The sequence below is a fragment of the Alexandromys fortis genome, unplaced genomic scaffold, assembly GCF_014885135.2.
Source record: "Alexandromys fortis isolate MF-2015 unplaced genomic scaffold, M_Fortis_MF-2015_v1.1 scaffold_208, whole genome shotgun sequence".
Taxonomy (NCBI): Eukaryota; Metazoa; Chordata; class Mammalia; order Rodentia; family Cricetidae; genus Alexandromys; species Alexandromys fortis.
Genome location: NW_026068082.1, coordinates 2517710 through 2533873, shown reverse-complemented (window position 1 = coordinate 2533873; position 16164 = coordinate 2517710). Strand labels below are relative to the sequence as shown.

The 16164-nt window shown below is 43.3% G+C and overlaps 1 protein-coding gene across 1 annotated transcript in view; it reads left to right on the top strand.

The window, feature by feature from the left end:
* The window catches only part of LOC126488504 (pregnancy zone protein-like), a 59735-nt gene that overhangs the window by 20712 nt on the left and 22859 nt on the right, over nt 1-16164 (top strand). Inside the window, exon 14 of the mRNA XM_050122027.1 lies at nt 2589-2768. Within this exon, the coding sequence (XP_049977984.1) occupies nt 2589-2768 (180 nt within the window). The remainder of the gene's footprint in view (nt 1-2588; nt 2769-16164) is intronic.

Genomic DNA, 16164 nt, shown 5'->3' with positions numbered 1-16164 from the left:
TCTTTAATATATATATAATATATTTAATATATAATCCATTTATTTTATGCCTATGGGTGTTTTGCCCAGATGTGTGTCTATGCACCTTATGTGTGCTTGTTACCTGTGAAGGTCAGAAGAGGTCACAGGATCTCCTGGAACTGAAGTTTTAGGGGGTTGTGAACAGCCATGTGGGTGCTGAGAAGTGAACCTAGATCCTGTGGAAAAGCAGCTACTGCTCTTAACTGTTAAGCCATCTCTCCAGGTCCCATATCAAACTTTTAGATTATTTTAAAACATTTTGTTACCAATTTTCCACTGAAAATGCTGTTTCACCAAGCTGTGTCGATCTTGTCCCAGCTATCTCCTGGCGCACCTCTGATCCTGATCCAGTCATGGCCGAGAGTGTGTGCTTTGAGCTTAGATTGAGCTCCTGAATATAGTCAGGAAAGTATACAGGTTTCTGACACTGTAGTAAGGATTAAATATAAAAAAGTTAGTCTCCCCTCATCACACGCCTCACACTCCAGACTCGAAACTGCTTGACAGCATATACCTGACAGAAAAAGATTACTTTCCGCTCAGAATCAAATCTGAAAAATGCCTCTGAGTCTCCAAAGCATTGGAAATCTCTGAGTGACACCATAAAATTTCTCAGAGGAAGCTTAAAGGTACATTCACTCCAGATCAAATGCCTTCTCACTCACGTTGATCAAAGGCGACAGAAAAGAAACCACTGATGATCACACAAAGGAAGACTCACACAACACTCACGAGAACGCCTACTGCTGTAGAGATGCCAGGAGGACAGGCCTAGGAGAGCCACCAATTCAGGCCCCTGGTGGCGTGGTGAGCAAATGGGAGGCTTGAGAGAGTGAGAAAGGACCTGGGGTCAGACAGGGACACATCTCTTCAAACCAACCTATTTTTTTCCATCTTTTACTGGACAGAGAGAAATTGTATCTATTTAAAACATCTTCCCGTTAAGATGCCGTGTACGCATTAAATATGTATTAGTTTAAATTGTTTTTCTGGCAGCTAGCCCTGCAAAGGTTTGCGTATAATGGAAAGTTAAGTAAGAGAGACCAACACAGGGCAGGTATGGTGGGTGCATGCCTTTGACCCCAGCAGAATCTGGGGTACACACTGAGTTCAAATCCAGTCTGGGCTGTGTGCAAGATCCTGTCTCAAATTCACTTAAAAACAAGTCAAATGAGAAAAAGAAAATGGTTCTGAATCCAGGGGTGGACAGCGCTCAGTCCCCAAGATGAACAACTGCTGTCTTAGCTTTCTTCTTCCTCGGCCGTGGAGTGGCACATCCCACACGAGATGATTTTCCCTGTGGCTACGGTGGAATGAAAGTGGCACGTGAGGTTTTCAGCTCAGATGTGATGGACCCCATGGTCTAATCTTCCTCCTAAACACACAAAGCAATCCTTCCTCCTAAACACACAAAGCAAAAAGTCCTGGGTGTCACATTGTCAGGCTGTTGGGCATTTAAGAATAAGTAACTCTCTTCCTCTGAAACCTCACCAAAATTTTAGTCTCCACTGGCTGGGCCTACGCATTAAAGACAGCACTGATTCCAGCATCTAGTGCCTCTTCTGTCAGGACGCACACTCCGTGTCCCTTCTGGGTCCTGAGACGGGGAGCAGTTTTACTTTCTCCTGACATGTCCGTTTCTTGGCAAATAATATTTTCAGTTGATCATAATCTCAAATAGCTAACTTGTTCATTTGACGTAGACATGAACTGATTCATTCTAATGAACTTAAATTTTCTAAAAATCATATAACAGGTTGATGTCGAGCGATGATGCAGATGTTCATCTCAGGACATCATGATTTCCAAGTGGCCCCTTGTTGCAGCGAAATTCACTGACCCAAGTACCGTGATTTCACTGAGCATACTGACAATAGACTTCTGAAGGAAAATAAGTAAAATAAGCTAAAGCAAAACTAACACACTGGAATAAGACAAAAACAAGCAAGCAGGAGGAAAGGAAATTTAAAAATATCTACATCAAGGGAAAAAAAAAAAAAACAACAGTTCCCTCACCCATGACTTTCTATTGGCCAAAGAACAATCAAAACCCTAACAAAATTCAGGACAATTTCCCCTTGTCCTGTTCTTCTGTACTAAGCCTTCAGATGCTTTTTTAATTTTGAGAAACTTTTTAATTTCCCAACATACATCTTAAAGTGCATATTACACATTTAATTTTTGATGGCCCAGTAAATCTTCAGTGGCCATCAGCACTGCACTACTTTAGAATGTCATGTGACCATGACTGGAGGAGGCCAGGTGTACCATCTCACCAACTCCTTACAACCTATCCTTTGATAGGTCAGCCACCCAAGGTTTTGTGTCTTCCTTCCCAGGAGTGTTTTTAGTACCATACTAGATTCTATTTCAGAGGGATCAACATCAACTTTCTAAATAAAGAAAAAAAAAGTAAACCCGAGCCACACTTCTGGGTCATTCTGCAGATGCTGAATGAAGAGCCCCTAGAAAAGTCCACGTTGTAAACCTGCTGAAATAGCAAAAGAAAGTGGAAGTGAGAAACTCAGAATGGGCTGGAGGAGAGAGTCAAGTCATCTTTCTTTTAAGATATTGCTATAATCATATGCTCTTTACAGGTAAATTTGAGTTTCTCACCAGCGCAGAGCCTGCCAGCCTCTGATGCCAACCTGAAGGTCACAGCCACGCCCCTGTCCCTCTGCGCCCTCCGTGCGGTAGACCAGAGCGTGCTGCTGCTGAAGCCGGAAGCCGAGCTCTCACCTCAGTCAGTGAGTCCCACTGGGGTCTTGGGCATCACGCAATGCTGATAATATAAGACCGTTTTTATTAACCATGACCACGGAGGACAAGATCCTCAGCATGATCAGTAGGATGTAATTCCCTAACAGTCGCTGGGCACAGGGTTTTACGGAATCGTCGTGTTTTACTCTGGTATTTCTTAACAAGTGAATAATAATTTGTGGTAGGTCTTATTACTGCAGGTTATGAATAATAAAACACAAATAGGATGTGTTAATTATGGAGAGAGCATGCTTCAATACGTTTTAGAGGAACTAAATTTCTTCCAATCCACTTGCTAGCCTGTAACAACTTAGATTCTGTAAGATGCCAGGCTTTTATGCTTTCTCTAAAATCAAGCACTTACTGGCCTTAAGAGTGGACAAAAATAGTTTCTTTTCAAACACGCCTCCAAAACGTCTTTGTGTATTCAAAGAAACATCCTTGCTTACTGGCTTTGTGGTGTCTTTAGCAGTTTTACAGTTATCCTCGGCTTCTTGACTCCAGGTCCAGCACTACTGAGACCAGGGTAGTTAAGACAAATGGTTCAGAAATCATCTAGTTGTCTCTGTGTGCGCATTACCTTGCCTCCCTCTGCACCATTAACCTGAAAACTGCCAGCCTGTAGCTCTTGCCTTCATAGTCTTCTACATTTAGACCAATGCTGACAAATTCACTTCATTTTTTTAGAAAGAGTCTCGTATAGTCCAGGCTGTCATTGAACTCATAAGACAGTTACGGATGACCTTGAGTTTTTGATCCACAGGCCCCCACCTCCCAAGCACTGGGATTACAGGCTTGCACCAGCATGCCTGGTTTATGTAGTGCTGGGGTTGAAATCCAAGGTTTCATGCCTGTTAGACAAGCAGTCCACCAACTGAGCTACATCGCCATCCTCTCAGCCCTTTAAATGCTGTATTTATGCATAAGAAGATCAAAAACTTGGACATTCAGTCTTTTTTTCCATGATTCCCTGCCTCATCCCTTATGGCACTCACGCGGCAAAGGTGAATACAACATGGTGGCTTAAATTCCATATTGAGCATTATCCCATTTAAAATTCTTTCAACAGAGTTAACCATATGCATTACGGCATAATTAATTAATCACTTTGTAGTGCATGAAATAGCAATGTGCCATTTAGCTGACTTTATCATGGATTGTTTATATATAATAACTCTATCTTTGCAATCAATTCCTCTGTGAGTTAACCTCTCAAGAAGATCTTTTAACGAAAACCACAGCACATGTTTCTAGTTGTCAGAGGCTAATAGAAGACAATGTTAGAAATCATGGCAATGGAGAACAGTTTGGAAGTAAAATAACATTCGTAAAAAGCAGGCAGAAAAGGAGTCAGTTTTCTTCCATTTGTTTTCCCAAAAGGCACAAGAAATTGCCTACTATGAAGCTGGCAGAAGAAAATCAGCTGAATTGTGAATTTGCCATTTCACTATAACTGTTTCTATGTATTACTGGTGCACCATGTTTCCAATGTGAACATTGATGAAAAATAAATAAAATAAAATTCTTTCAATAGTAGAACAAGAAACAGTTTCCCTTTGTTCTCCTCCAATGTACAGATCTATGGATTACTGCCAGAAAAGCCTCCCCAGGGTGTTCATTATGGCAGGAATGACGAAAACTGCATCGTTGTAGACGATATCACTCACAACGGGATTGTGTACACACCGAAGCAGGACCTGGGCGATGACGACATGAGCAGCGTGTTTGAGGTAATCCCTCCTGGAACTCTCCAGAGCTGGCTGATAAGCCTGTGTTAAAATGCAAAATCCTGGAGCTCCTAAGCACTACAGTCTTATCCTACCGTCTCTAACCAAACAATCATTAACAGAAAGGACTCTCAGAGTTTGTTACTTTATGCACATACATATCTAAGAGAATTTCTCTAGCACCTTAAGTAACAGTGGCTTACCGCTTTATAGCTAAATATGTAGATATGTAAATATATGTATATATTGTATCTTAGAGATTAATACATGAGTAGCTCCATGGCAGCTGTAATATAGGTCATTTGAAAGATAAATTCTTTAAATTTACATTTAAAGAATTTACGTGTCTTTATATACATATAAACTTTATATACATATGTCTTTATATAGATATACATATGTCTGTATATACATTGTTGATCATATTCCCCAGGTATTGTCTCCCCTTCCTTTCCTTAATCCCCCCTTTCTGTGTGTTCCCTTTGTCCCCCAGAATGTTTTGCTTCTACTTTTATAATATATGTAGACATGACTTTATGTATCTTTATAAAGTCTAGGAACCACAAATGATAGAAAACATAGTCATTAAAAACATGCAATATTTTTTAATATTTTTCTTTCTAAGACTGGTTTAGCTCACTTAATATGATTACCTACAGTTGTGTATGTTTTCTTGCAAATGTCATGGCTTCATTGTTCTTTATGGCTGAAAATTCATATATGTATATATATATATGTGTGTGTGTGTGTGTGTGTGTGTGTGTGTGTGTGTGTGTGTGTGTGTGTATCCCTTATCCATGCCTCTGGTTTTGGACACCTAAGTTGGTTCCACAAGTTAGCTATTGCCAACAGTGATTCAGTGAACACTGGAGTGCAAGTGTCTCCATGGTGGGCTGGTTTGCAGTGCTTTGGGTAAAGGGGTAGTAGAGTCATATGGAATATCTACCTCCATTTAGTCTTTTGGGAAACCTCCATACTTCCACAGTGACTGAACTGGTTTACACGGCCCACAGCAGTGACCATCTCCTCGTCAGTGTTTGTTGTTGTGTTTTTCCTTCATGACTGCCATTCTGACTGGACTAAAGGGAATCTCAGTTTGATTGATCTGCACTTCTCCAGTGCCTAGGGAAGTTGAACTCATTTCATATTAACATATTTGACCAGTTACATTTCATTTTTGAGAACTATCCGTCTGTTAACTTCATTAACCTGTTTGCTTATTGGGTTGATATTTTGTTGCTTAGGGTTTTCTTAGCTATTTGTATATCACAAATAATTAATCCTCTGTCAGGTGTACAGTTGGTCAAGATTTTCTCCCCTTCTGTAGACAGTGCCTTCACGACCAGCTGACTGGTTTCTTTGCTTTGCAGAACTTTTTAATTTCACAGGGTCCCATTTGCCAATGTAAATTTTTTTGTTGTTTTTTTGTTTGTTTGTTTTTCGAGACAGGGCTTCTCTGTAGCTTTGGTGCCTGTCCTGGAACTAGCTCTTGTAGACCAGACTGGCCTCGAACTCCCAGAGGCCAATGTAAATTTTTAAGATTAATTACAACTAAGCTGAGCCATGAGCGTTAAATATATCCAGACTGTGAACTAAATTTTATCTTATCAAAATAGACTAAAATCTTTTGTTTTCACCTTTAAAACATATATAATTCTTCCTATAAAGGTCTGCAGCTTAGCTGAGAACAAGTCGCCTCTCTGGAGTTTCCAATATGCTTTAACATGTAATATTTTTCCAGTCTGTAGGATTAAATATTTTTACCAACTCCAAAATCCACAAACCACGCTTTTGCCAGCCGGTTCGTGCCTATGGAGGAATAGGAGGCGGCTATAGAGGTAAATGTTTGACTTCTTTGTCTGCTAGGATAAATGGAGCAAAAAAATGATGCTTCACTGGGGTAGGGTGGGAGTTTAAAGAATGTTTTTATACAATTGGCTTATACATATATACATATACATCATATACATGTACATCTTAGGCACCACTCAACTCCTTTGGCAATGTATTCACAAGTCACATCTTCTGCCAAAAATAGAACTCAGATGAGATTACTGCTTCTCTCCCTAGCATGCCCTCCCCACTCCCCACTTTTCTCTTTCCCCACATCCCTCCCCTCTCTCCCTTCTCTTGTCAAAATTGGCTTTTTTTTATCCTAGACATCAGTCATCTCACTTCTTCATATTCCTTCTGTAGACACCACAGCTCAGTCAGTCGTGACAGCATTTGAGGCTTCGGGCCACGCCCAGCACTCCATCTCAGTGGCTGAGCTCCGGGCCACGCCCAGCACTCCATCTCAGTGGCTGAGCTCCGGGCCATGCCCAGCACTCCATCTCAGTGGCTGAGCTTCGGGCCACGCCCAGCACTCCATCTCAGTGGCTGAGCTCCACGTGGCTTATCTTTAGGCTCACACAGAAGCTGTTTGTGAGTCTGTTTCTTTTGCCTTGCTGAGTCTTGCCTTAAAAGACATCTTTATCCTAACCTCTGTGGCGTTTTATTCTATAATTACACCAATGACTTGTTTGACTATGGTAAGCACACTCCTGAAATACACATTCCACCCTAGAGAGGCTTTCCATTAACCTCTGAAGGTGCCTTTCTACCTTGGTGAATACATTTGCACAGCTGTGTCCCTGGAACTCCCTCCCGTTCCTGGGTTTCCCATCAACCAATGACCCCCTTAAGCTCCACATGCTGAAGTCACAAGGACCAGCTGTAGTGACACCTGATCCCGTGGTGAATAGTGGACTTGTTAAACTTTGTGCACTTGTAGCCTCTTTTCAGATGCAACCCTGGCATGTAGCTGTGGCAAACAGCTATGAATGTAAAATATTTAATGACAGTGAATGATTAAGAAATTTATTTTAAAACAATTCTTTGGTACACCTATGCATTTGCCATTTATTAAAAACAAGGGCAGGGGCTGGAGAGATGGCTCAGTGGTTAAGAGCATTGCCTGCTCTTCCAAAGGTCCTGAGTTCAATTCCCAGCAACCACATGGTGGCTCACAACCATCTGTAATGGGGTCTGGTGCCCTCTTCTGGCCTGCAGATATACACACAGACAGAATATTGTGTACATAATAAAAACAAGGGCAAATAAGCATGCTAATGAGATGAATATGATCATCTCTTTTGCACAAAGGATTAAATTTTGGATGCGTGTTGGATACTATAGGACCTGAAGCATCTTCAGTGTTCCTCAGCCTTGGCTGTTATGTTAACTTTATACTCACCAATACTAACAGTGATACTTCACATAAACACACAGTAAAAACAGTAGTCACGTGTTTATGGCCATTTCAAAAATGATTGGCAGTTCCGGGCTAATTCCATGCTAAAATTCATTGAGCCATTTTATTTTTAATCAAATTCAAGCCAACAACTCAAACAGCAGCAGTTTTTAAAACTCAGACATTCTAAATGATACAATCCAGAGACAGACCAACCCGATGTCTCTGTGCTGGAAGGAAAATATTAAAACTCTTTATTTTTGCAATTCGGCCATTATGCTTCTCTGAGGGCAGCAGCCTTTCTGTGGAGAACAAAACTACCGCAGCTCACAGCACACACCAGCCTGGAGTTTGTGCCAGGTGTTTCGAGCAGTGATGGGCAGTGCAAAGTGCACACGTAGTTTGCTCAGAGCCAAGGTTACAGCAAAATCGATGACGCCAACTGAGAGAGCACTCAGACCATCGCACCTTTGACCATGGACTAGTTTTTGCTGTGGCATCTTCAGAGACCTTCTTGCTGTTGCCCGTCTTTCCCAACCTCTAGACTGGGATACACAGTCCCACATGGAGCTGGGATCCGTGTCCAAGGCTAGGGTGTGTAGCACACACATTCCAAGATCCTACTGTTTACTGCTTGGGTCTCTATCTTGTGCACTGTGAAACGAGACCTATTTCTGAAACCTGGCTGCAGTGAATTTCCTTTCCTGGTCTTTGGTGTTGACTGCCAGTGCCAGTGGAAAACATGACTATCATTTCAAGAGAACAGCCATTTTAGAGAAAGTTATGTTTGCTTTACAAAGAAAAAATATACTCACCTCTGCTCCATGAAGCAATAGGACAAATGTATAAAATATAAAAAGTAATAAACAAAAATATTTTTTAAAAAGTTATTATCAGGTAGATGTCCCTCTCCTACTTAAGAAACAACAACCACTCAAAGTCAGTTATGAGAACTGGTCTCACTGTGGGGCTTGTGTGTTGTCTTCTCAGTAGCACCTCAAGCCTTACCTATGGCAGCAGTCCCAACAGGGAACTTCAGAGGAATGAGTTACGCGATGGCCGTAGACTCGGCAATGAGCGAAGAATTTTCAGAGGTGGAAGTAAGAGAGACCGTGAGGAAATATTTCCCGGAGACCTGGATCTGGGACATGGTGCCACTGGAGTGAGTTGGGTGCCCCTGGGACTTAGCATAGGTGACGGTGTGAGTCCTGCTCTGGGACTTTGGTGTCGTCCTTGGTTCTGGATCCTTTCGGTCCACTTACCTCACAGCAAAACATTTCTTCTCCTTATGTGGCTCCCGGTTTTCAGAAGTAACAGAAAACTGGAAGCTGTCTTCTCCACCAGGGGAAAAGGAAAGGAACAAAGGAAAAGAAAAAGGGAAGGGAGAAGAAATTAAGAATGGGGGGAGAGACAGACCGGGGGAAAAAGAGGAGGAATTCCAGAAAACCCCGAACAGAAGCATCTAGTCCCGAGATCTAGTTCCATGTTTGCTGCACTTGATTTCTGAGTCACCACATTCTGGTTGTTCTTATTTTTGTTTTTTCCTGCCCTTTCTCCTCCACACCAGCGTATCAGGTGGCAGTGAGCTGGCAGTGAAGGTCCCTGATTCCATCACTGAGTGGAAGGCCAGCGCATTCTGCTTGTCCGGAGCTACCGGCCTCGGTCTCTCCCCCACCATCTCTCTCACCGTCTTCCAGCCCTTCTTCCTGGAACTCACCCTCCCCTACTCTGTGGTGCGCGGAGAAGCCTTCACCCTCAAAGCTACCGTGTTCAATTATATGTCTCACAGCATTCGGGTAAGGGCACTTCTCTGGAAGCAAGTGTGAACCCCATCACCCTCCATTACCTAGGGCTCTTCAGACCCCTCCTAGAGCTGAGTGACTGCCTTCATTTCAGAAAGGAACTTACTCAGAGAAAAGCTTTCTGGCGACATCCTGTTTTGTAAATAAATGTTCCCTAAATTCAGATATGGTTTCCACATGATTAGTCTTTCCTTTTGAGATTTTTTTTTTTTTTTTGAGGCAGATAGTCTCACTGTGCACACAGCTCAGGCTGACCTAAAAGTGCCCACCTTCTTGCCTCAACCAGCAGTATGCTGGAATTATAGGACTATGCCACCATGCCCAACTAAATGACTTTGTATTTAAAGTCTGTCTAAAGAAACATCTCTTCCTCCACTGGTGCAGAAAAGTCCCAGGAATTGGCACCATTCCTATGTGTAAAAATCTAAACTTCAAAGTGTGTGCCAGGATTTACCCATTATGAGACATCGCAAAGTCTCTGACCTTGTCTGCACCCTCGACTTCTGACTCTCTCTGCCTGTCTGGGTTTGGGGACAGATCCGTGTGGACCTAGAGAACTCTCCTGATTTCCTGGCAGTCCCAGTGGGAGACCATAAAGACTCTCACTGTATCTACGGCAATGGAAGGAAAACTGTGTCCTGGGCTGTGACCCCGAAGTCACTGGGTGAGTGTCAGAGCTGTTGACTGATTTCATGCTCTGTGTTGCAATGGTTTGCTCTGGCTCTGCTTTCTCTCCTCTTGCATTTAAAACAACCAAGCAGAAAACCACTGTGTACATTGGGGGGGCGGGGGGAACCACACTTATCACAGTAAAACTGTGCTCTTCTGAATTTTCAAATACGTTTATTCACTGTGCATGTGTGCCAGGACACACATGTGGAGGTCAGGTGACAGCTTGTGAGGAGCATGTGGGTCCCAGGGATCAAATCCGGGATGTCAGGCTTGGCAACAAGCTTCTTCAATGTCTGGGTCATCTCCCTAGCCCGAGTATCACCATTTAAAGCCATCAAAATTTTCTCTCCCAGGGGAGGTGAACTTCACAGCCACCGCAGAAGCTTTGCAGTCTGCAGAACTGTGTGGCAATGAGGTGGCAAAAGTGCCAGCCCTCGTACGGAAGGACACTGTAGTCAAGCCCTTGATAGTCGAGGTGTGTGAGTACTGAGTCTGTCTTACGACACTGTGTTTGTAATCTGGGTGACTGTATCTCACTTCCAAGATTGTGCATGAAGCTCAGTGTACTTCAAAGTGTTTAGTTTGGGGTCTTGTTTGGTTTGGTTTGGTTTTGTATGTTATGTATCATTTTACCTTTTTTTTTTTCAACTCTAAGCCTGAAGGAATCGAGAAGGAACAAACATTCAACACACTACTGTGTGCTTCAGGTAAGTGTAACAAAACACAAAATTCTCAAGGTAAGCAATTTGTAGCTGTGGAAAAATCATCTCTGGGATACAGCTTACTCTGAAGAAAAAAATAAACAAAAACTTGTATGCCCTTTCCATGAAACCTAAAGATATCTCATGAAGAGACGCCCTTTTTGATGAAAATCTCTCAAAATATGCTTAATTTCCCAAAAGAATAAAGAATAAATACTATTGATGATATTATCATATTATATTATCATTATTATTATGTTTTTAAGGATAAAAAAGAGGCATGGTGAAAAAGTTGCTGGAAAGCTCCTGGTTAGTGACAAGAACTAAAAGCTTTGACCTGGGACAAGATTCTTTCTAAGTCTAGTCTCTGTGTCTGTAACGCTACTCAAACTATGTTGAGGCTATTGAAGGAACTGTGTGTCCTTGCTTGGTTGTACTGTTACATTAGTAATTTAAATATTTCCATACGTATGCTTTGATTGGCAGTATCTTTAGAGTATCAACAAAGACCCCCCCAGCAGTATTTGATTGATACTGCTAGTTTGACCATATAAAGATCTCCATCTAAAAAGTTGTATGCCATCTAGAATGTTCCTCAAGGTGAGGCTTTACCTACAATCCCATTCCTTATAGAGATGCCCTTCAACTTACAAAGGGGCTGCAACCTATTAAGTCCATCACGAATTGAAAATAATGAGTCAAAAGTCCATTTAATATACCTAACCTATGCGTTCTCATAGATTAGCAACACAATTGTTTGCTCTTCTATTCCTTCCCATGCTGGCTCAGTTGAAACGGAGGACAGCTGTGTCTTCCCGGCATCACTAGAGAGTGCTTCATCCTGCATCACTGGTCCAGGGAAAGGGTGATGCTCAGAATTCTAGGAGCTTATGGTTTCCACTGACTGTGCATCACTTTCACACTCTAGTGACTGGAACCATCATGAGTTAGAGACCATTCATGGAAATATTCTTGGTAGTCTCGTCTACATACAGTGTGTGTGTGTGTGTGTGTGTGTGTGTGTGTGTGTGTGTGTGTGTGTGATCATGTTCCTGTGGAGGGTGTATGTATATGCATATATATGGGGAACAAAGGTCAACCATAGGCATTGTACCTCGGGTGCTATCCACCATGTTTTTGCGAGATAAGGCCCCTCACTAAGCCAGGAAGGTGAGCCAGCTGGCCAGCAAACCCATGGAATCTCCCTGTCTCTGCCCCTCCAGAGCTGAGATTACAATACATCTGGCATTTCCTCCCCCACACAGGTTCTGGGTCTCGAACTCAAGTCCTCACACTTGCAAGGCAAACACCTTACTGACTAAGCCACCTCCCCAGACCGAGGACATAGCTTTAATAACAACTGAGTGCCAGAGTCCACAGATTTACATGCTTCATTGGTGCAGATCTGCTTCCTGAATTCCTTTTTAGCCACCATCCATGCTTACAGGTCTAACAGGTCTAACAGGTACCTCAGAACCACCCTGCCGGCAAAGGAAAGCACTACGGGCCCCACTACGTGCTCCTCCCAACTCCCTTCATCCCATAGTGTGGCAGTTTCGTTCTTCTACATGTCAAGTATAAAAATTGTATCTGCTTTTATCATGTTATTTCTCTTCTACCCCACCCCAATCCATTCACAAACGTAATTGATTCCACTTTCGAGTTACATCAGAATTTACCCACTTCTCGCCACGTCTCCTTCTACGGTAGCCCTTCTCTCCGGCTGGCCTATTTCAGTGACATCCTACCTGGGCTGCATGTGGGGGCACATGCTTGAAACCCTAGCCATTAGAGAAATGACACAGGAACATCACAAGTTTGAGGCCAACCGAGGCGAGACAGTAAGACCAGGTCTCAAAAAAAAAAAAAAAAAGTGAAGTTAGCATTTTCCTAACTGACCTCCTGACCATACCCTCTTGTCCCTGTACAGCAAGGGGGTTCCCTTCAAGAACATGTCAAATCCGTTAGAACCTGTCCTTCCTCTGCCACACCTTTCCTACATTCCACGGTGCCAAAACCCTCACCATCACCCTCAAGCTCTCCCTACCCCTAAACATCATGGCCTGATGCTCTGTCTCTCACTCACTGTGAGCCGGTCACACCAACCTTCTCCTTCCTCTTGGGACAATTTATCACACTTCAGGCTCTAACGTCTTTTTCCTTTTGGTTCATTTTTCCTGGACATATCTTACTCCGTGACTTACTGATGGGCTCTGAACACAATGACTTTATCGAGGAGTCTTTCTATAGCAAGTCACCTCCCCATCCCTCCACTTCCCGGTTGCCCATACTTGACTAGTTCAGCCCTTAAACAGCCTCTTCTAACTTTCTCCAGGAGCCACCAACATCAGTCTCACTAAATACATCTTCACTTGCTTACCTAACCCTTCTCGTAAAAGTAAAAGCTCTAAAAAGTTAGGAAATGAGTTTTGAAAGTCACCATGTAAGACAGAACCCAGCACAATAACACATTTAACGCGTATTCGTGGGATCGATGCCTGTGTAAAAAACATTAACATTGACAGGAATTGTGGCTGGGGAGAGGCTCAGTAGGTAAAGTGCTTCCTGTGCCAGCCTGAGGACCTGAATCTGGATCCCCAGCCCTCACACAAAATCTGAGCAAGACAGTAAGACCACCTGCAATTACACTGTAATCCCAGTCAACACCAGGGGACTGAGGAACAGGGGCAGGAGGAGCCCAGAGGACCACCGGTCAGCCAGTCTGGCTGAAACAGCAAGTTCTAGATTCAGTGAGAGACCCTGGCTCATGGGTGTACGTACATACAGAGAGAGAGAGACAGAGAGACAGAGAGACAGAGAGAGAGAGAGACAGAGACAGAGAGAGAGAAACAGAGAGAGAGACAGAGAGACAGAGAGACAGAGAGACAGAGAGAATATAATCCCTAAGGGGAAAGAAGGGAGCCTTTGTAATGTATATGCTTATAAGAAAAGCTATAGACATTTAGTACAAATATATAAGCCATATGAACTTTGCCGTGAAACAAATGGTGACTTTGGGAGAAACTGAATTGCCTCAAGAAATCACTTAAGGTTCAAGAGAAACAAAAAGATTGCATCTAGATAATGTTGAGGAACAATATTCATGACAACATAGAGTGTTTCTTTCACCCCTCCCCACGCGCACTATTACTGTCTAATACCTCGTTTGTCTTTTTTCTTAGATACTGAATTACTTGACGAGTGGTCACTGATCCTTCCACCCAACGTGGTTGAAGGATCTGCCAGGGCTACACACTCCGTTCTGGGTAAGTCTCTCAGCTCCAGCCATAACAGCTGTCTCTCTCTGTGTGTAAGCCCAGTACACACGGGGCCTCGCCATGCATAACGGGCACCAGATGTTGACTTGAGGAAGGAGTCGCAAGCTCAGGGCTACCCTGTGTGAGAGCGAGGAAGTGGGTTTGACAGCTGCTGTATGCTTTGGTTAACTCTGTCAGCTGATAAGGGCTGTGCCTCATCTTCAGTGATCAACAGGGTGACAGTGTGCCTAGATATGAAAACAGTAGTTCCATTTTCCCAGACATTATGGCTCACCAGAAAAGATGTTATCTCTTGCCATTCAGTTTCTTCCTTGCTCTCTGTTTTTCTCATTTTTTTTTGTATAATTCTTTTTGTCTTCCATTCCATTAGTAATATGGCCTCTTGGTCATATTTTCTTATTCCAGCACAAACCATCTCCATATTCCTCTAATTTGTAATAACCTTTTACTCCTCAGGCGATATACTAGGCTCTGCAATGCAAAACCTCCAAAATCTTCTCAAGATGCCCTATGGCTGTGGAGAACAAAATATGGTCCTTTTTGTTCCTAACATCTATGTCCTAAACTATCTGAATGAGACACAACAGCTGTCAGAGGCGATCAAGTCCAAAGCCATCGGCTACCTCGTCAGTGGTGAGCAATTTTACCTGCGCTCCTAAATGCCTGCTGTTTGGTTCAGATTCGGTCATCACTGTTGCTGTGATTTCCAATCAAATACCCCTCGCTAGAATAATGACTCCCAACACTGTTGATACCTTTGGAAACATGTTGAGTAAAACATGTTCACTCAATGGTTCTCTGATAGGGTTAAGATAGGTGAAGAATTGCCGCGAACCTCCCCTGTGTCTGCGCTGTGTGCGCTGGCACCCAATTCACTAGCTTCTGGCAAGTGGGTTGGAGATTAAAATACACAGACACACACAGACAGAGAGACAGCGACACGGGTCATCCTTGAATTCCCCAAGAATGCCCCCTTTATTGTGTTCACTGGCAGATTATATAGAGATAGCCACGCCCCAGCCAAACCCACCAGAAACCACTCTCCTGCCATCAGGAACTCCTGAAGGTCTCGTGCTCAGAGCAGCTGTAGGCACTCGGATCAGGGGATTACAAGAAATTCAGGATCTGGGATCTCATTGCTCCCAACAAAGAACAATAATTGTCTAGTATCACTCTACTTCATAAACGACTGAATTCCCTCTTCAGGGTATCAGCGGCAGCTGAACTATCAGCACAGTGATGGTTCATTCAGCACATTCGGGAACCGTGGTGGGAACAGCCTGGGAAATACCTGGTAAGATGAAATTAACTGTGTCTTCATGCTCTCCTGATCCAAGGCATTTCAGGAGTCTAGAAACTGCTGTTCTCTGTACCTGGGATTCTTTTCTGGAAGGGTTACTTATTCTCAAAACTCCAAATGTCATCCCTCCTGACCGCTGCAACCCCACCTGCTCTGCCGGCACAGCTGGTAAAAGCAAAGCAAAGAAATAAAGGTGTAAGGCCAGAAGTACAGTTGTCCACCGTGGAAACTTTCTTGCTGCCCTTTAGAAGAGGCAAGGTGGAGATCAGGGAGAGAGATGCAGAGCGGTACAACTGGAAGTCATCTGGGAAATGCAGTTTTGACGGGAGGGTTCTGTGACAGTTCAAAAAGAGATAAATTTTGTAAGACCAAAAGACTGAAAACTATCAACTAAGACCCTCCAAAACGGCTTCCACCCAACTGTGAAGACCAGGGTCTGTAGAAAACACATGGTGAACTGTAAAAGTGAGGTGGGTGGCCCTGCTCTCGGCCCCTTTTCTGCCTGCAGGCTCACTGCATTCGTGCTCAAGGCCTTCGCTCAAGCGCAGTCCCACATCTTTATAGAGAAGATGCACATCACGAAAGCGCTCAACTGGCTCTCAGGGAAGCAGAAGGAAAACGGTTGCTTCGAGCAGTCTGGACACCTGCTCAACAATGCAATGAAGGTGATG